The sequence below is a fragment of the Chinchilla lanigera genome, unplaced genomic scaffold, assembly GCF_000276665.1.
Source record: "Chinchilla lanigera isolate Chin_1 unplaced genomic scaffold, ChiLan1.0 scaffold00009, whole genome shotgun sequence".
Lineage (NCBI taxonomy): Eukaryota > Metazoa > Chordata > Mammalia > Rodentia > Chinchillidae > Chinchilla > Chinchilla lanigera.
The window spans coordinates 36,357,063-36,379,432 of NW_004955410.1; the positions used below are offsets into that span (position 1 = coordinate 36,357,063).

At 33.7% G+C, this 22,370-nt stretch overlaps 1 protein-coding gene across 4 annotated transcripts in view; it reads right to left on the reverse strand.

Moving 5' to 3' along the window:
- Positions 1–22,370, reverse strand: part of Mkln1 (muskelin 1, intracellular mediator containing kelch motifs) — a 316,551-nt gene that overhangs the window by 105,076 nt on the left and 189,105 nt on the right. For all 4 annotated transcript variants that reach the window (XR_259906.2, XM_005377548.2, XM_013510638.1 and 1 more), the window contains 3 exons: positions 21,693–21,762; positions 5,800–5,942; positions 4,482–4,570 (listed from right to left, as the gene is read on the reverse strand). Coding sequence is in view for 3 of the 4 variants with exons in the window: in XM_005377548.2 (XP_005377605.1) it covers positions 4,482–4,570; positions 5,800–5,942; positions 21,693–21,762 (302 nt within the window). In the remaining variant the exon portion in view is untranslated. The remainder of the gene's footprint in view (positions 1–4,481; positions 4,571–5,799; positions 5,943–21,692; positions 21,763–22,370) is intronic.

The window sequence follows — 22,370 nt, forward strand, 5'->3', positions numbered from 1 at the left end:
TCCAAGACTCAGTATCTCTTTCTGCTTTCTTGCCAATTTCCTCAGTTAGCTATTACCATCCTATGAATGAAAATGTACATTCTTCCAGTCACTGGCAAGCAATACCCTCATCCCGTGTCATCTTAGGTTTCCTGTCCTCTTATCCTATCTCTCACTGGGTTTCTTCATCCCAAACTTTTAATTTGGGGCTGGGGATTTAGCTCAGCAGCAAAGCGCCTGCCTGGCAAGTGCAAGGTCGTGAGTTCGGTTCCTGGTACCGGAGAAAAACCAAAAAAAAAAACCCAAACTTTTAATTTACTTTCTAGAATCTAGACCCCAGTTAATGATGCTCCTCCTTCACTAAAATTTCCCTATCCTTCTAGGTCTTACCTGAAACCAAGATTCTTTCTCTCCACTTCCACACTAAGTCCCATCAAAAACAGTACTCCAGTAAGAGCTCTTTGCCTTGTGTCATGATCCCTTTTCGCCACTTGGTAAAATCTATGACACACCACCCTTAGTTTTAAATGTATAAAGTAAAACACCCAAAACTGCAGAGTAAATTAATTATATTAAAATACAATTATAATAAGATAAAAATTATTATAAGAAATTAACATGCTTCTATTAACACATTAGATAACAAGATCTAGTGAAAGGTCTAATATTTAACCATAATTTTAAAGTTGTGATAAAATTTGCAACACTAATGTGACAGGAAAAACTTGTAACTTTTATTTGTAACTTCTAATCTCCGACAAATCACAGATACTACAACTATTATTAGTTATTATTCATAACTGAAAGAAATGCCAAATGTTAGTGAGCAGTTAGAAAACAAAAATGCAACTTTTTCCTCAGCAAATTCACGAAGTCACTGATTAATGCCCTAAAATTCTTAAGTAATTCAAAAAGTAATAAAATACATACACAAATGCCTACACTGAAAGCAGGTTGTGTGCCAATTTTGAAATTTGAGGAAACAGAACACGGTTGCTCTAAGGATTTTGCAATCATTCTGAGGAAATAATACATGTATCACATGGTAAGCGAACTTGACCTTTGGAAGTAAACAGACTTGAGTCTATATCCAATCACTACAGTTTAGGACTTGTATGGTTTTAGCCAAAATGTTTAACCTCAAAACTTCAGATTCCCAACCTGTAAAGTGAGTACAATAATACCTGTCACTGAGTGTTAGGTGTTTCCCAAATGGTACCTATTGTTACTTAAAAACAGTACAGCGTTACACAGTCCAAAAAATGTTACACACCTACTAAGTTCTATGTCTTGACCATCATGTGTTAGCTAACTTATATGACTTCTGCCCATTTCTTCAACTAAAAACAGGAAAGATTTCTATCTGCTGTTAGATACCACATGTGAGAAAGCCCTTACAAAACTATCTAAAACAGGGCCAGGGATATAGCTCCGTGGCATCGTGCCTGCCTGGCAAGCACAAGGTCCTGAGTTCAAGTTCCAGCAAATTATACCCACACAGATTCTTTTTCTATAGAACCTAAAATACTATGTGTTAAAACGTGTACAAAAAACTACCTACGAGACATTTAGATTTTCTTTTTTTTTTGCTTTTTTTCCAGTACCAGGAATCGAAGTCACAACCTTGCGCTTGCCAGGCAGGCGCTGCGCTGCTGAGCTAAAGCCCCAGCCCAGAGACATTCAGAATAAAATAATTTCCTTCATAAATGGGATCTTAAAATTTAATAGACTACCAATAGCTCCACAAATCAAAACAGAACTCAAGAAAATGTCCAATATAACTACCTACCCTATCATTAGGCAGAAAAAGTATTATCATCCTCATTTTATACAAGAGGTAACTTTAAAAAGGAATATAAAATTTACCTGAAAGAAAGCAGCCAGTTATAGCAATTTTAACAGAAAAATAACAAAATTATCTACATATTAATATTCTAAATACCACATATAAGTGTCCAAAATTATTTGGAGACTCTCTGCCACATAGTAAAACTGAGATTCCTTATCTTGTCAATAATTTGTGATCAAATTTACTCTAAATGCAAACCTAATTAATAAGATATGCTCATTATAAATGAAAATCATAATTAGATGTCACTACATGATTTGGAGACAATCTGTCATTGAGTTAAAGTTCCTTCTATCTCCTTCCTTTAATATGAATAACTAAAAGTAAACTATATAATTTGTGTTATTTAAAGATAAACTTGTTTAAATAAATCAAGTTCTTTTAAACTGTATCACTGTAGGACATACATGTGAAGTAACCAAAAACTTTTAAGATAAATTCTAGCCATTAATCCCAACCAGTTAAACAAATATCTGTACTAAAATACAGTTCACTAAAACAGAGCTACAGATCACTCTTTTATCAGAATGAGATTTTAAGAAATATGGTGATAAACCAAAATACTAACATATAGTCTTAAAGTTTCATGATTTCCTTACATTAATTTCAAAGACAATTTATCAAGAAAATGTTGGGAAAAAGCTGGAAAACACACACACTGTAAATCAGTATTAATATCTTTTAACTGTCCAGAAATATGATACTATCGGAATATTCTGAATATCAAACGAGCTAATACCTATTTTGTTGAATACTCCAATTAACACTCCATCTAAATACCATAAAACTAACCTGGGTCAAGTAAAAGGTATCCCCTATTATAACAAGGTTGATAGTGAGAATGAAGAAATAGTGTTCATAAGGTACAAAGATTCAGTTAAATAAGAGAAGTAACTTTTAGAGACCTACTGTACAAAATGGTGACTATAATAATAATGTGTTGCATACCTGAAAATTGCTAAGAGTACATCTTAGAAGTTTTTAACACACACATATACACACAGTGTATGAGGTAATATGCAAGTTAATTAGTTTGATTTAATCAATTCACAAAATGCACATATACAAACATGTTGTACATCATGAATATATACAATTATTATTTATCAATTATATTAATAAAGCTGGGAGAAGTGCACACACCTAATTATTCAGCAAAAACCAGGAAAAAGGAAGGAAAAAGGCTGTTACAGAAGGTAAAAAAGAGCTCTACTGTCTATAGGTTTAAAATATAAGATCACAAAATTGATAAACTTATGTGATGGCCTTTAGGAATTTGGGCAGACTAAATACTGATGAATGAATTACTAGTTCAAAAGAAGGAATAATGAATAACTAATTTCAAAAAGTTTTAAAATAAATTACTACAAGAGAACAGGATACAACTTCTTATCTACAATTAGTTGTAACAGAAACAACAGTTACAAAAGAAAAATAATGCTCTAAATATCCAACTAATCTAAAAGTAGTTTTTCCTCAGCAGTCTTTAACACCTCAGGTATTCTTTTTGCCAGCATTTCAGTTGGACCAGTGGTTATACAGAAGAAATTTTACTAGAACACAAGTGCTCTATAGATTTTAATAAAAGGAAATTTTTATTTTTGTGTAATACTGCACAAGTAGATATAAAGAAAATATAAAAAGCACTCTTCTTACTTCCATGAAAAAATAAAACTAATAACAAAATTAGAGGAATAGAACAGTTAACACACTGAATGTTTTGCTAGGACTTGGGGTAGATATAATATTTTCTATTATGAATAGTATATTAGAATCTCATATATTCCTTTTGACTTAATGAAATTAACAGGCTTACCCTTAGTAGAACGACACACGATGACTATGAAATACATTGTAGGATTCTGGATTTTATTATCATTCTTTGTGAAATTTGACTCATTTTAATATGATATTTTCAAAAGTGTACAACAGAGATGAAAAGAAAAAGATTCAAGTCGTCAACTTCCTACCTTCTAAATGATAAAACCTAAAGGAAATCAAAATAACCTAAAATTTACTATTTTAGAGGATGCACTACAAATACTTTCTTTAAAATACTTTCTAAATAAATATATGTCTTAAAGCAGTATTTTTCAAACAGTGCTTTGCAAAATATTAGTAGGCCAAGAAATCAGTGTAATGGGTTTGACCACTCAAAAAAATAAAATACGAAACAAATCAGAAATTTACTACACAGATTGTCTTAAGGAATTCTACTATATTTGGTTTAGAATGTCATAATTTAGAATAACTGATAAATTCATAAAACAATTAAGGGAATCAAACCACTTTATCTCATAAAAACTTCTTAGAAAGCCTTCAAATGAGAAAATACTTGAAAGAAGCTCCACTTGAAATTACAAACACTTAGTAATGGAGTTAGAAATTAAGAGATACAGAACTTTTTCTGTAAAAGGTCAAACAGTAACCTTTTGAGCTTTGTGAGCTATATGGTTTTCTTCTAAATATTTGCCTCTGTATTTCGAGCACAAAAAGAAGCACAGACAGTATGTGCACTGACCAGTATAGCAGTCTCCTGTAAAATTTTACTTAAAAATACAGGAGGCCTGGAGGACTTGGTCATAACCCATATGTAATTTGTAGGCCAACGGCATAAGGAATTTGTTTCTATATCAAAAGGCTGAAACCTTACCTATCTTAATGAATCGACAAGGGAACATCTGTTCATCAATTTTATGCTTCAAGGTGAATGTTTCTTTGTTATAATCATTCTTTAAACCACTGTAAGAAAAAAAATAAGGTTATCAAATTTGGTTTTATAATTTAGCAACATCCTAAAACACAGAATAATGCCATATTCAAGACTTTAAATTTAAACCAATATTCATAATATTTTCTCAAGACAGCATAAACACATAAACACAGAAAAATAGGCCAAAACTTGTACATGTAACTGCAACACAAATGCATACCTGAGGGCTAATGAAAAACATTCAGTGTTTACGAATGTGGCTATAGTATATAGGAATGCATAACAGAACCTAATGTCCTTAACATATTACTGAACGTGACATAAAATTTCTAAGGTATATGAAGAAAAAATTTTTCTTAAATTAAAAAAATTTACTCTCTATTTGATCACTTTAAAGCTATATACTAGAATTTATCAAAGAATTAAATTGCTTAATTCTCAATGATGTCAATATTCGTTTTAGAAACTTTTCAGTCGGTCTTATTCTGTAGGTTTAAAATCATTTACTTCCTCCTAAACACAAATTAATCCATATTATCTACTTATTTAACCAAATAGCACTGACACAAGTATTTACAGAGGAATCACTTCCCTTTCAGGTTTGCTTTAACCTCCAGAAGTACTTCTGCAACTCAAATCAAACACAGCAGTATTATTTGCTTATATAAAGTATGGTGTTAGTGGACATACCATATCATTGATATAATCTACGTCTCCATGGCTTTATTTGTCCCTTCCATTAACTTCAATTTTTCATTTTCTGAGGTACAATTTAACACTCTTGGTGCTCTGTTTTAAAACTCAAATTTACTGAGCTCTTTCCAAAAGGTAGGCACTGTAGTAGATATAGTCACATAATTTTTCATTTACAGAACCTTCTTGTTGGTCTCCAACTTACTATGATTATGCCTATCAATGTTCTGGAAAGGGTCTACATTTTTACAGCAAGGATTTTTTTCTCCCCAGCCTCTGCCCTGTTCACTAGCACAGAGTTTGATTAAAGCTGAAAATGTCTCAAAAGTTAGTCACAGTTCAAAATTATGACTAAAACAGAAGGGAAAAAAAAATGCAATCTTTCTTCACTGCTAGCAATAGTTACTAGTATCTGGTGGTTAAAAATAAAAAAGCATTATTAAAATAAAGAATGAGGAGCAAAATAGAAGAACGTTCTTTACTCCCTTGAAGAAAACCCACACAGACATAAAGAAATTAAAACTGCTATTTGCTTAGAAACTTTCTTCCCCACAGCATAACTCACCTAGACAATAGCTCTGTCATATTTTCTTCATTCATTCCACCAAAGACTTTAAATTTCTTCAAATTGCAGACATGCGTTTTCTCATATTTCCCAAATGTGATATTCTGAACTATAGCAGGCCTTTCAAGCTTCAGAATCAAGTACTAAAAAAAGAAACAATTAAATTTTACTCTCTCTTTCAGACAAACAGACTTAAAATTGAAAAGTTTTAACATTAAAAGAAAAATGAATAGGGTCCATCCTGCACTGGCAGGATTTGTTTTTTAAGCTAAAGAACAGTATACAACAGCTTTATAAAGGGTATCAGATCATCACCACTTTTTCACACTAGGAGGGTCTAGAAGCTACATGAAACACTGTAAATAGAGGAGAAAAAATGAACTAGTGAGATAACTTCTAATCAAAGAATAGTACTTAGGGGCCAAGGATATAGTGCAGTGGCACAAGCATCTGCCTGGCAAGCACAAGGTCCTCAGTTCGATTCCTGGTACCAAAAAAAAAAAAAAAAAGGAACTGTACTTAGTAAAAGATATAACCACACTGTGAATAACCAACTAAAATGAGATTAAAACTCAAAAATTACAATTACATATCCCTATGGATTTCATTAGCTAAAATTGTTGTTTCAAATCAGTGATAAAATTTTAAACCCAAAAGTAAGTTTGGATATTTACTACCAATGCTGCCAATTTTACAAGTTAAAAAACCCAGATCTACTACTACTGGTCAATACAATAGGATCAGTTAGATAGAAAAAAACATTATCTACACTCTTTTCAATTATAGAAATTGAGGGAAGTTACCACTGATTGAATACATGTGAAAAAAGCTAGTCAGAAAAAACAATTCAGATGTTTTGTTAGAGAGACTTTATGCTTCGATAATAATGAATATAGGTGGCAACAATAAAAAAATGAAGCTGGTAGGCCTACCTTTACATAAAAATTAACTCAAAATAGATCAAACCTGATCCCAAATTGATCATTTATGATCAAATACCTAAAAGTTAGAGCTAAATTTAAAAACTCTTTAGAGAAATCTAAAGCAGAGGGGTAAATATTCAAGACTTTGGATTTGACAAAGAATTTGTAGACATGATACGAAAGTATAAACAAGAGGTATAAAAATTAGAATTTATCAAAATAAAAGCTTTTGAGATGGATATGGTTGCACATCTCTTTAATCCCAGCATTCTGGGACTCTGAGGCCAAAGGATCACAAGTTGAAATCCAGCCTGAACAACTTGGCAAGAATCTGGTCTCAAAATAAAAATTTTTAAAAGGTTGCTGGCAAGCACAAGGTCCTGAGTTCGATTCCTGGTACAAAAAAAAATTTTTTTTAAAGGGATGGGATGTAGCTCAGTGTACAGGCCCTAGTTTCAATTTCCAGTACTTGAAAAAAAAATTAAATCTCTAGTATCAAAGGACACTATCAAGAAAGTGAAAAGACAACCTACAGAATGGAGATTTGCAAATCACATACTTGATTAGAGTACAGAATAAATAACTTACATCACAATTTTAAAAGGTGGGAAAAGTTCGGTTCTTTCTCCAGTGAAAATAAACAAATGGCCCATCTGCTTAACATCATTAGTCATAATGAGAATCCAAAGCAAATCCACAGTGAAATGCCACTTTATATCCACTAAGACAGAGACAGGAAGCGAGGGAAGGAGGGAAAGAGGTGGGGATGCACAACCCATCACATAAAGAAACAAAAATTTGCAAAGATATGGACAAAGTGAAATTCTTATATATTGCTGGTAGGAATGTAAAACAGTACAAACACAGTAGAAAATAGTTTGAAGGTTCCTCAAAAAAGTTAAACAGAAGTACTACATAACTAACAAGTACACACTCAAAGGAAGTGAAAAGTACTTATTGAAATAAACACGTGAACATGCATGTACAGCAAAGTATTATTAACAACACCTCAAAGGCAGAAACAACCTAAATGCCTACACAATGATAAATGGCCAAAAAAATGCGATACCTCTATACAGTACAGCATCATATAGCCACAAAAAAGAATAATTACTGGTATGTGCTACAATATGAATTAACCTCAAAACCTTGCTAAGAGAAAGAAGTCAGATACAAAAGGTCACATATTATATGATTCCATTTATATAGCAAGTACAGACTAAACACAAAAAGCAAGAGCTGGGCATGATGGCTCATGCCTATAATCCCAGCACTTGGGAGGTTTAGGCAGAAGAATCACCGCGTGTTTGAGGCCAGCCTGAACTGCACAGTGAGACCCTGTCTCAAAAAAAAAAAAAAAAGCACAAAAAGTAGATTGATGGTTGCCAAGAGGTAGGTAAACTGGGAAAGGAGAGCCAGGCATGGTGGCGTATGCCTGTAATCCCAGCACTCAGGAAAATGAGGTTGGAGTACTGCTCTAAGTTCAAGGCCAGCCTGGGCTATATAGTGAGTTCAGGCCCAGCCTGAACTACATACCAAGACCCTGTCTCAAAAATAAAAAGGAAAGACTGAGTATAAGGTTTTCTTCTGTGCGACAAAACCATTTGGGAGCTACAGAGAGATGATAGTTGGACAATTCTATAAACATACTAGATAGAACTGAATTACACATTTTAAAATGGTTAATTGCATATTGAATTTTGCTTCAATTTAAAGAATGATTTCACACCACTCTGAAATTGAGGTGTCAGCAGTATCGTGCACCCTTCAAAGGATCTAGAGAAGGGGCCCTTCTTTGTCTTTACTAATATCTGAGGCTCCTGATGGTTTCTGACTCCCGGCAGCCTACCTCCAATCTCTGCCTCCATTTCACAGATTTTTTCCCTGTGTCTTGTGTCTTCTCCCTTTCTATGTATAATAAAGACACTTTGCATTGAATTTAAGGCCTACCTAATCAAGGATGATCTCAACTAGAGCTCCTCACCTTAATTACATCTGCTAAACAATTATTCAAATAAAGTCACATTCTTAAGGGTCCCCACATCACTATTTCTTTGGGTAGAGCGGGGGAGGGAAACTATTCAACTCACTGCACAGAATTAGCCCAGAAAAAAAAGTAACAAAGGCTTATGAAAATGAGTTCTAGGTCCTATTAAAATGTCAGGGTTAAATGGAGCCTAGTAAGCAAGGCAGAAAATGGAATGTGCTGAGGATGAAGAGGTGGGTAGCCACCAGATCACTTAATGTGTGCCATTATGTGGGTTTCAAACTATAAACATGCTGGGATCTATTTAGACATAACAGAAAGCCACAATCCGACAACACACACTAATATACATAATCTACTTTGTGAAGAACAGATTAGAAGAAGCTGGAGACCAGTTACAATGTTGTTATAATTCAGACAAATAAGATGAAGGAGATTAGGACTGGAATGGTATGGAGTTGGCGACAACTGAACAGTTTTGACATAGTACTGCAGAAATAATTGGCAGGATGGATGACTGGATGTAGGAAGGGAAGAGGAAGGTATTGAGGATAATGATTTAGTTTCTCATTTGTATGTACTCTGAAGAGAAGGACTGGCAGACAGACAGGAAGAATAAAAGTGAAAGTAGTCAAGTCCAGACTGTTTGTTTAGGAATGTCTGAGGCTGTGTATAAATCACCCTAGTATCTTAAAAACAATAGTGATTTATGATTTCTCATGATTCTGTGGGTTCACTAGGCAGTTTCTGCACAGGTATCTCCATGTACTGAGACTTATTCATGTAGCTGTATTCAGCTGGTGGGTTTGGCTGGCAAACTGGGCCCAGTTGGGGTGTGAGGAGGCTGGGCTTAAATGGGACTGGGCTTCTCCTTGCCAGCTTTCATTCTCAAGAAGGTTATATGGGGTTTCCTCACAGGTGTCTCAGGGTTCTAAGAGACCTTGCTAAGAAATTACAATTGAATTTTCTGTTGGTCAAAGTAAGTTACAAGGCCAGCCAAGATTCATGACACAGGAGAACAGACTGCACCTCCTGAACTGTAATTTGTGACTATGTTAAGAAATTTGGGCTCTATTCTGAGAGGAGTAAAGGTAACCGTAAATCATACATCTGATAAAGTACAAATGAACATAAAAATTCTCAAAACTCAACAAGTGAACAACAAATTTAAAAACTGACAGACTATTTAAAGACATTTTACCAGAAAACATTCAAGAAGGCAAACAAGCATAAAAAAAGATAATCATTGTTAGTAATTTTTAAAAATGCAAATTAAGACCACAAACACAGGTACAGTTTTATCAATATACCTTTTATTTTTACTAGCCCAAAACTAAAAATCAGAAATCCAATGCCCATCAACACATATAAAGATGAACAAACTATGAGACATTCATAGCAGAATTAAGCTAGGCAGTATTTAAAAAAAAAAAAAAGGATGCATTACTGATACAAACTATACCACAAATGAATCTCAATTATTTTGAGTTAAATAAATTAAACAAAAAACAAATACTGTACTGCTCTCTTTATACAATTCCCTAGAAAATGCAAACTATAAAATCTAGGAAATGCAATCTGCGGTGAAAGAACACCAATCAGTGGTTGCCTGGAGACAAGGGTGGAGGTGGGTGGAAGGGATTAAAATGGAATATGAGAAACTTATGGAGGTAACAGATATGTTTAGTATCATGAGTGTGGGTATTTTCAAGGACATATATTTATGTGAAAGCTTACTAAATTATATACCAAAAATGTATGTCAATTATACCTCAACAGGCATTAAAAAATAAATAAAAGACACAGGTAAGCCACAAACTGACAGAAAATATCTGTAGTACATAGCTGAAATAGGACTTATATCAGGAACAGATATAAACAATTCCTGCATACAATTCAATACTAATCAAAAAGTAAAGAACCTCGCACATTTACAGGTAAAAAATTCATTAAAAAGCTAAATGAACATTTAATAAACAAATGGAAAAAACACCACCTCACACCAATAATTACTAGAATTAAAATGTGTGTCAATATCAAATGTTAGTGAGGCTATGAAGTGACAAATCTGACAATTTCATATAAAATATATTCCTACCTTATGATACAGCAATTCTAACTTTAGCTATTTACCCAAAATAAATGAAAACATACTATTTTTTAAATCTTACAAAAGAATGCCCATAAAAGCTTTATGCATAATCATCAAAACAAAAACTCCCACAGTCCCTAAATAAAAGAATCGATGAACAATTGTGGTATATGCATAGAAAGGGAGAGTATCATGTAATGTAAAGAAATAAAATATTAATGCACATGACAGCATGGATAAACATCAAAAAACATACTGAGGATAAAAAGTGGGAGGTCTCTCCCCCTCCCCTTCCCTTCCCCTTTTCCTCACCTCACCCTCTCTCTGACTCCATTTATATCAAATTTTTGAACTAATGGCAAAAGAAACCTGAACAATGGCTGCTTTTGGGTACACAGTGGGAGAACTAGGGACTCTTTGATAAGGGGGCAGAAAGGACTTTCCTGGAGTAACGCAGATGTTTTATATCCTCAGGGAGGTATGAATTATATTGGTGTGTACTTTTTCAAACTGGATATAGTACACGCTTAGGGCATATAGTTTACCATATGCAAATTATATCAATTAAAACTGTATTAATATAGTGCACATACCAGTTACTTGAGAGGGGCAGGGGGAGTTCAATGTCAGCTGGAGCAACTGAGCAAGACTTTGCTCTCAAAATTTAAATGGATGGATGGATGGATGGATGGATGGGGGATGTAACTAAGTAGTGGGGTGCTTACTCAGCACATGTGAAGCCCTGGGTTCAATCCACAGTACTGCAAAAATAAAATTAAGGAAAGTGTATTGTATCATTTGTACAACAGTCGTTTCACTAAATTGGACAAAATAAACTGTACTGAAATGCACATTATTTTCTCATATTTTCTTCCTCACTTTGCAAGTAGTTCATTTTTATAACATTCTTGTCATGGTTCATCAAACAGAAGGAATGACCTGAGTATACTACAAAAGTTAAAACATACAGTGCATGTACACAATACATACACACATTATATTAAATAACCACTAAGATTTCTTTGACCTTCTTAGGTTACAAAAAAGCAGAACGCTTGCTGTTCCTTAACTTCAACGGCCCTCTCTGGTCCCTAATATAAAGAATAGTACTTAGTATTACACTTCTACGTAAACTAGTTAGGAAGAAGCTTAATCTAATCTTCCAAAAAGCAACTGTCAAGAATCTGTAGGTACCTGTACATTTTACTCAACTCTAGTGTATTTACCAGTGACTTTGACAGATGTTTTCCATGGCGTTATTACCAATCCCTATAAAATACTTTTATTGAGGGAGAAGGATGAAATTATTACCTCAAGGCATTTATAGGGTTTTCATTCATGTTATATTATGCCCTACCAATACAGATAATTCAGAATTAACATGAAATCTCTATGTTCTGAGTGGAAAAAGTAGAAAAACTGACTTCTGCATTTCACCAAGATGATGTAAAGGCCAGTAGCAAATCACACCCCCTCTGAAGTGCAGAATCAAGACACCTGAAAAACAGTAACTTAGCAAAGAGAAAAACAAAAGCAGCTTTGGGAATCAAAAAAGAGTCAACAGTAATACTAACAATCATAGAGAAACTGAAGAGAAGACAGAGAAAAGAATGAAGAATCTGGAACACTAATCCCAGCTCCCAGGGAAGGGGAAATGTCTCCACTAGTAATGCTGAGAATTGAGCACCTAAAAGAATGTTCCACAGTGAGAAGACCTTCAAATATTATGCTGACTAGGTTGAAGATGAGTATAAACACCAAAACATAATCAAACCCAAGAACACATGACAAGAGATCACTACAGTAGTGACAGAATTTTTCTACGCTGATAATCAAATTGCAACACAAAAACAAGAGAAATGCGAGAAAGCAAAGAAACAAGATGCTTTCAAAAACCCTTAACCCCACCCCCAAAAGCTGATCTCAAGGACACTAACTAAAGTAGAGAAAGTTATAGGCAAAGAACTCAAAAGAAAGGCCAAAATGTTTGAAGAGAGTAAAGAAGAAACACATAAATTCCTCAGATGTTCATCAACTTAAAGATAATTTAAACAGATAAAGGATTTTACTAATAAAATGTTCGAGGAGCTTCAAAGAAAATTGAGTTAGTTAAGTAAGACAATTCAAAAATATGAATGACCATTTTGGCAAAGAATTAGAAATTATGAAAAGAAAACAAGCAAAAAAATAATATAAAAATTTCAATAGAAAGCATGGGTAGCAGATTTGACCCATGTGACCAAAGTGTCAGAAATAGAAGACAAAGTAGAGGTAGATCATAAACTAAAAATGACAAGAGGCCATGCAAACTGGACTCAATAGCTGCTACATGACGCAAAACAACCAGACAAAACAAAAACCACCTCATAATCACAGGATTACAGGACAAAATTAGAAGACAACTCAAAAGATATAAAAAATATTCATTGAAATCATAGCAGAAATTTTTCCTAATCTAGGGAAAGGAAGCAATATTCAAGTACAAGAGACATAGAACCTCAAACAGCTATAACCAAAAAAGTCTCTCCATGACACATCATAATTTAAATTCCAGGAATTTAATAAAAAGAGGAAATACTAAATGCTATTAAGGAAAAACATCAAATAATCTATGAAAGGAAGCCTATTAGAGTAATAGCAGGTTTCTCAGCACAAACCTTAAAGGTGAGGACAACTTGGAGTGAAGTTTTTCAAGCCCTAAAAGAAAACAATTATCAACTCAGGTGTCTATCTGTGGGGAGTGGCTGAAGCTGGAGATTTATCAATCACAGGTGGGATCACAGTGCCGGGCGAGCAAGGCCAACGTCAAGAACACACAGTGCCTGACTGAGGCAAGTCACATGAATAAATTGCTCTAGTCTCAAGAACATGGGGTGCCAGAGGCAAGCCACGTGGATAAGCTATTAGGTGGAGGGATTTCACGTGACCCTCAACCTCTCAGGTGTATAAATAAACGCCCTGCAGTTGTTGGAGTCCTCTCTCCTCCACCTCCTCCTCCTTCCTTCCTTCTACTCCCATTAGGAGACAGGGCTCCATCTGGCCTCAGTTTTCTGTATACTGACTCTTGTCCTTTTTTCCCCATCCTCTCACCATCCTCACCCTGGGAACTTCAAGAGCTGCACAGGATGCGCCATCTATCAAGCCTTCAAGATTGACATAGAATTCAAGACTTTCCATGACAAAGAAAATTTTTAGAAAATTTCTACAGAAATATGTGAGCACTAAAACTGCACGGCAGAAAATACTTAAGGGAAGCCTAGACAGAGATGAGGAGGCCATCAGCAAAAAGACCAAAAGGAAAGACCAACTAGGAAAATAAACAAAGGGGGTAGAGGGATTGGTACTGGAAAAATTATGCAATGACAGGATTCAGTATATAATTACAATGATAATTCTCAGTGTCAATGGTCTTGACTCCTGAATCAAAATCACAGCATGGCCAATTGGATCAAAAAATAAAATCCAACCATATGTTGCCTATAGGAGACACATCTCATCCAAAAGGAAGCACACAGACTGAAAGTAAAAGGATGGAATACAAGATTCCAGGCAACTGGAGTCCAACAGAAAGAAAGAATAGCTACCTCATTTTCAGACTAAGCAGATTTCAAGCCAAAACTGATAAGTAAGAGACAAAGATGGCCACTACATAATGGTAAAGGAAACAATTCATCAGAAAGAAATCACAATTTTGAATATATATGCATTGAATGTTGGAAAGGCCAAATTCAGAAAACAGCTGGACATAAAAAGATAAACACCAATACAACCACTGCAGGAGACTTCAATACCCTACTCTCACAAATAGGTCATGAAGACACAAAAGCAACAAAGAAATGTTAGAGTTAAATGACACCAGTGAACAAATGGACCTAATAGATGTATAGTGTTTCATCCAATGACAACAGAATACACATTCTTTTGCCAGCAGCACACAGAACTTTTTCCAAAACTGACTATATTTTAGGCTCTAAAGAATGCTTAAGTCAACTAAAAAAAAAGAATTAAAATAACCCCCTGCACATTATAAGATCACAGCAGAATGAAACAAGAAATCAACAGCAAAGAAACCACAGAAACTACTCAAACACATGGAGCCTAAATAAGACATTACTGAATAAACAATCACTCACAGAAGAAAAATCAGGGAAAGTTTTTTTTTAATTCTTAGAATCAAATGACAGTGGAAGCACAATATTACTAAAACCTATGTAACACAGGGAAAGCAGCCCTAAAAGCAATTTATAAATGTGAATGTACACATTAAAAGAATAAAGCAATCACAAATAACTTAATGATGCATCTCAAGGTCCTAGGAAAACAACAATCCAAACCCAAAACTAGCAGAATGAAAGAAAGTATAAGGATCTGAGTGGAAATTAATAAAATTGAGACAAAAAATGGTAAGAAAATATCAAAGAAGTGATTCTTTGAAAGGATAAACAAAATTAATAAAGCCTTAGACAAACTTACTAAAACAAAACTCATATCAAGACAATGAGAAATAAAATAGGTGAAATCACAAGATACCACTGATATCCAGAGGATTTCAAAAACCTATCCTACAATAAATTGGAGAACCTTAAAGAAATATCACATATATGAATTATCAAAATTGAACAAAGAAGATTTTAAAAAGTGAATAGACTATATAAGAGGCAATAAACCATTTCAGTAATAAAAATTCTATCAACTAAGCAATGACCTGAGGGACTCACTGCAGAATTATAGAACTTCAGGGAAGAGTTAATCCCAATAATGGAATGAGCACTTCCAAATTCATTCTTGAAAGCTAATATTACCCTGATAACAGAACCAGATAAGGACTTAAAAAAAAAGAAAGAACAGAAAAGAAAAGAACAGAACAGAAAAGAACAGAACAGAACGGAAAAGCCTACAAGCAATCTTGATAAACATAGGTGCAAAAATTCCAACACAATACTGGCAAAAAGAATGCAACTGGGGCAGGGGATTTAGCTCAGCAGCACAGCGCTTGCCTGGCAAGCACAAGGTTGTGAGTTTGATTCCCGGTACCGGAAAAAAAAATTTAAAATAAAATAAAAGAATGCAACAAATCATTAAAAAAGAGCATACATCATGACCAAGCTGGCTTTGTTCCTGGGCCATAAGGATGGTTCAACATACGTAAATCAATAAATGTAATACATCACATAAACAGAAATAAAAATCACATGGTTATCTTAAAAGATGCAGAAGAAGCCTTTGGCAAAATCAAAATCACATTGCTATATGTGCCAATATTGCATGATGAAAAAAATAGGTATAGAAGGATCATATTTCAAGCTGGTAAAAGCCATTTGTTGCAAACCCACTCCCCAGTATCATTCCAAATGGGGAAAAATTGAAAGCATTTCCTATAAAATCAGGAAAAACACAAGGGTGTCTACTCTCACAATTCCTGTTCAATATATTACTTGAAACTTTAGTTACAGCAATTAGGCAAGAAAGAAATAAAAAGGATTTGTATAGAAAAGGAAGAAGTCAAACTATCCTTATTTAAAGATGAAATGATCCCTTTCATTGAACACCCAAAAATTCTGCCAAAAGATTTTTAGAACTAATAAATTCAGTAAAGTATCAGGATACAAAATCAATACACAAAAAAGCAACAGCATTCCTGTACACTAACAAGAAAGAAAGCAGGAAAACAATTCCATTTACAAGAGTAAAAAAAAAAAAAAAATAAGTATCTAGGAATTAACCTAACCAAGCAAGTGAAAGACCTTTGTAATAAAAACTACAGAACTCCGAAAAAAGATAGAAGACATCAAAAATGCATGTCTACTGCAGTAGATTTATAATACACTGAAATCACAAAGAAAATAAAACCAATTCAGTTCCGCTAAGATATTAACACTTAACATTTTACTGTGTAATTGTCTAGCCTTTTTTTTTTTTTCCTGAAAAAAAGACACAAATTGGTGACCAACATTTTCTGGTGTCATAGCATCTTCTAAAGTCTGCTTTTGACTGTATATGTACACTTCATCATAGAAATATACCACAAAGTATGTGTGGCTTCTACTGAATACTTAGATAACCTCTAAGTATTCAACATTATAAAGAATGCTGCACTAAATGTTGTATTCTTTTATATTAAAATCTGTGAGTGTCTCTGATTATTTCTTTGGCTAAAATTTTAATAATAAAACCAAATGGTATGCATAGGTTAAGATTCTTAACACACAATTCAAATTGTTCATTATGTTTACGCCAGTTTGTACGCCCCGTGTGTCATAAGGATGTTCACTAAGTCACTACATTTGTTTTTAAGGTTTCAAATATTTATTGTTGATCCATTAGTGCTGATCAGAGAAAAAGATTAAGATTCCTGATAAAGCACATTCAACTGTCCTGCTAATGGTATTTATTTTATGGTGATATAATCTGGACCATGATAAAGCAGGTATCATCTTGTGACCTATCCTCTCTTGAGAGGATAATGTGCTGCAGCTCATGTGCAATTCCTTACACTCTCAGCTTAGTCCTCCTCCAGTGCGAGCCTAACCAAGCCTTCTCACAAGACTTTCAGAATCAAACGATTCCTGGCCAAGAAGCAAAAGCAGAATCATCCCATTCCTCAATGGATTCAGATGAAGACTGGTAATAAAATCAGAATGAGAAAAAAATCTTTGCCAGTGTCTTGGTTACTTTTTTCTCGCTGCTGGGACAAAACACCTGACACCCAAAATTAAGGAAGGAAAGGTTTATTTCGCTTACAGTTCGTGGAAGTTTCAATCCGTACTTGGCAGATTATAAGGCAGAGTGGCACGTGGCAGAGGGCTGCATCTCAGGGCGGCAGCACACAGCTAAACCGCAAGCACCCACCAAGGCGGAATGGGGGAGGAATGCCCCCAAGCAGCTTCTTCCTCTCCCTTACATATGCAAACTATCCACTCCAGGGCGGGTGTAGCTCTCACACCCACAATCATTCACCTCTAATAGTCTGCCCCATGTCCGCATGAGGCTTTGGGGGGACACACAGACATAAACCGTAACAGCCAGCAACCTCTTGGGTAGAAAAGGACTATTATCTTTTATCTATAAAGATATCTTTTACCTATAAAGAACTCAAAAAACTAGAACCCCCACCCCCAATAATAGACCTAATTTTTTCTTAAAGGGAAACTGAATATAGACATTTCTCAGAAAAAAATACAAATTGACATTAGGTACATAAAAATATGTGCAGCATCTTTGGCCATTTGAGAAATGCTATCAAGAACTCAAAAATCAAAAAATACTGGCAAGGTTGCGCGGGGAGAGGAATCCTTCTACATTGCTGTGGAAATGTGAACTAGTACACCACTATGGAAATCAGCATAGAATTCTCAAAAAACTAAAAATAGAAATTCCATTTGACCTAGCTATACCTCTTTTGTGTATCTTACTAAAAGAGTTAATAACATCTTATATACCATGTTTATAGCAACACAGTTCATAATAGCTAAATTTCTATCTGTCCATCCACAGATGAATGGATAAAGAAAATGTGTTATATACATGCAGTGCAGTACTGCTCAGCCATAAAGAAAGATAAGTGAGTCATCTGTAGGAAAGGGGATGTATCTTGAGTCCATAATGCTAACTGAAATAAATCAGAAACACATTACCACTTGGTTTCTCTTACATGAGAAATCCAAGGTATAAGTAATTTAAGGAGCAAAATAAAAGAACAATGATCAAAACTAGGTGACAGAATTTCTGGAGATAGGAAAGGAATCTGGGGATGGAGAGACATAGGAAGGAGGGGAAGTAAAAAGGATCAAGATGCCATATGTGTATCTACCAATCCTCTATGATGAATACATTCATTATGTATTACAAACATAAACTAGTACTTTTTAAAAATTAATTTTTCATTTATCAAAGTTTGCTTGCTTCTTTTTCAAATCTATTATACCACATTTTATAATGTCCTATTCCTCGCGATGTCTTTTCTCTCTTAAATATGATCACGAGTTGTTTTAATTCTAGTATCTTTTAATACTTTTAATTGTAATATCTAAAAATTTTTGTACATTTCTACTAATTCCTAAAGTGTCTTGTTTCCTGGTTGTTTGATTAACTCTGAGACTGCAATACTTACTTCCCTTCACAATGATCTTGGGTGACTACTTTAGGCCTAGGGATGAAGGTAACCATCTTCATGGACAATTTCTACTGATAACCCTAACAGCAATATTCACAATCATTTTAAAATGATACCATAAGGGTTGATCAAGTATTAAAAATTTGAGTACTAAATGTAAACAAAGAACAATACATGGCTATAACCTTTTATGTATAAGTTTTCTTCATTTTCCCTTCTTCTATTCAGTATCAATGCAACTTTCCAATTTTATACCCAGAGGCAAGGATTTCTTCTGTTTTATCCTTATCCCAAGAATGAAACACTTCTAGGTTATAGTTTTGATAAATTTTATGATGTTCTTTTTTTTTTTTTTTTGGTACCAGGAATCAAACACATGACCTCACACTTTCCAGGCAGGTTCCTGTGCCACTGAGCTATATCCCCAACCCTTCGATAAACTTTATGTATATGTCTATTATTTCTTTTAAATAGCCCTTTTAGGAGTTTTTAGAGGAGTTGGAAATAAGAATCATAGTTGACAACCACAAAGATATCAAGACTCCTTGCTATGTATTTATACCCCAAAACTATATCCATTCTACCCACATGGCAGTTTCTCATAAAACTAAGTAAAAATTAGAACTGCTTCCCATTATACTTTTTTCTGGCAAGAAAGTTGTCCTCTGAGATTTGCCACATGTTGCATTTAGGTCTTAATTACAATGAAGGAAAATGGATCACATGTTATTCATTTCTAAAATAAACTAATCCTTAATCATAAAAACTTTACATAACTTCTACCCTAGGACTTAACACATTAAATGTTAAATGATTCAGTTTTTCTTGCCTCATCAAGAAGACAGCATTTAATTCACAGCTATATTCCCAATATCTAGTTTGTTACCATAATGGGTGCTTGCTAAATAAATTTTGAATGAAAGAAAAAAACAAAAATATTAAATTCTACTGCCTTCAAAATAGTCCAAAGGATAATTTCATAGTGAGTTAACATACTTCCATAACAGAAAGAAAATTCATTAATAATAAAAACTAGGTAAAAGACATGTAAAAATATGAAGTCTAATTAAAATGATAATGTGAATCAAGATAAAAATAATTAAAAATGTAATGTAAGCCCATCAACATATGGTAAGCTTGAATATAAACACGAAAAAGTAAATTTAAACTAAAGTAAATTTTTAAAAAAGTAAGATCTGCCAGACTGGAAAAACCTAAGTCAGTCATACAAGTGATGAAAATGTGATGCAACAACTTGCATATAATTTCAGTAAGTATAAATTATATAGCTATTTTATAAGATAGTTTTGCATTATGCAATAAAGTTGAATCTACACTTACAGACCTTATGATTCATTAATTCTACTCCAATATATATAGTAAAGAAATTTCTATATATGTATACCAAAAAATGTATGTTCATACCAGCCTGAACCATAACAGCAAAAATCCATTAAAAATTCAAATGCCTCAACAGCAAAACAGATAAGCATACTTTTGTATATTTTTTAAAAAGCAAATGTGCAGATTTATTAGCAAAGATCAAAGATAAGTACACTTAAAAGGGTGGTAGCAGGTCAAAGACAAGAGGTCATGGTAGCCTTGTTTTGCGTATTTATACAGTGGAATACAATATAATAGGGAAAATGAATGAAAATACAGTTATATATAATATCAATACATTAAGCAAAAGACAGATATGACCAAGGGCTCACAGGAGGCTTCAAAAGGTTATGGTTATTTTCCACTTCTAAAAATTATTGATAATTAAACAAATTATTATTCTTTACATAAAATACGAATATATACCCTTTAAACACACAATGTACAACAAAACATATAAATACAGGTGATCCAAGACAAGTATGCAACATAAGAAGTAGAGAGACTAAGTTGCCATTAACTACACTAGAAATAAAAGGTTTTATTTACTCATTTATTATGCCTGCCTCTAACAGCATTAATTTCCTCAAGGATATGGACATTAATGAAGTGTCCTTACTACATAAGCATTAACACAGGAAGTGTATTAAGTGTAAGAATGACTGTTTTTAAATTCAGACACCACTTATCCGAAAAGGAAATTTAGCTCATAGTTGTAACACTATCTAGATATACTAGATATACTACTTTTTTTTTTTTTTTTTGGTACCAGAAATTGAACTCAGGACCTTGTGCTTGCCAGGTAGGTGCCACGCTACTGAGCTACATCCCTAGCCCAAGTATAATACTTTAATAAAATAAAAAAACTATATTAAGTTAATTTTCCACAAAATGTATCATTACTACTAATATTTCCTTAAATATTTACAGAATGACTTGAGTATAATAGAACAGGTCATAATTTTTGCTTAGGTCAGAACAGCAAAATCTACATTTTAACTAATACTTCTTGGTTAAGTTTCCTTATAGGCGATCAAGAAACTTAGTTATAGGCTGAAGGTATGGTTCTGTGGTAGTGTGCATCAAGGGCAGGGCCCTAGTTTCAGTCCTGAGTGCCACAAAAGAAAAACAAAAAGTTTTGCATCATTACTAACCCAGAAAAAAAAATTAGAATTTAAGTCTTCCAGCAGATGGAAGAAAAAAATCTGTCTCATCAAATCCCACATTGCATTTGCCTATAAAATAAAAATATTTGCAAAACTTAAAGAGAGTAAGAGAAAAAAATTTACTCATAACCCCAGAGTCTGAATAAACTAGTAACGCATTCCACTATTCAATTGAATAAGTGCCTAATTCTGAACTCTACATAACATCTGAAGCTACATATAATCTTACCTGGGGAGGATAGTTGCTCTCTGAAGACCATCTTGAAGACTGGTCATTTGGTTTATCCACTAAAATGTTCCTGAAATAAAGAAATGGAAACTGTAGCAAAAAAATTAAAAGAGTAAGTGAACATAAACAGACAAAAAGAGGAATAATCTACTAGATTTAAAAATTATCATAAAGTTACATAACACTTTAAACTTGAATATGAAACACAATAAGCATAGAAAGCCTCCAGTATAAGAGTGAGTGTGTGTGTGTGTGTGTGTGTGTGTGTGTGTGTGTGTGTGTACACATATAATTATAAAATATGTTAAAGCCTTTGTAGAGATGGAAAGGGGATCTGAGGAGGAGAAGAAACAAAGGGAAAAGTGGAGACAATCAAGATGCAATATGTGTATATACCAATATCCCATGATAAATATATTATGCATTAAAAACACATACTGTAGTAATAAAAAAAAATTAAGAAAGGAAAAGAGGTAAAAACAGGATAAAAGTCACATTTCAAGGCAACTTTTGTTTACCAGAAAGACAGAGATCGATCAATCTACTTCACACTAAGTGATGAAAATGATTTTTCAGGTATATTAAGAATTTAATGCAAAAACAAAGAAATAAAACGCCCAAATACCTAAAAATAAAAATACCATAATGAAAAAATACTTCATATCTTCTAAATTAGAG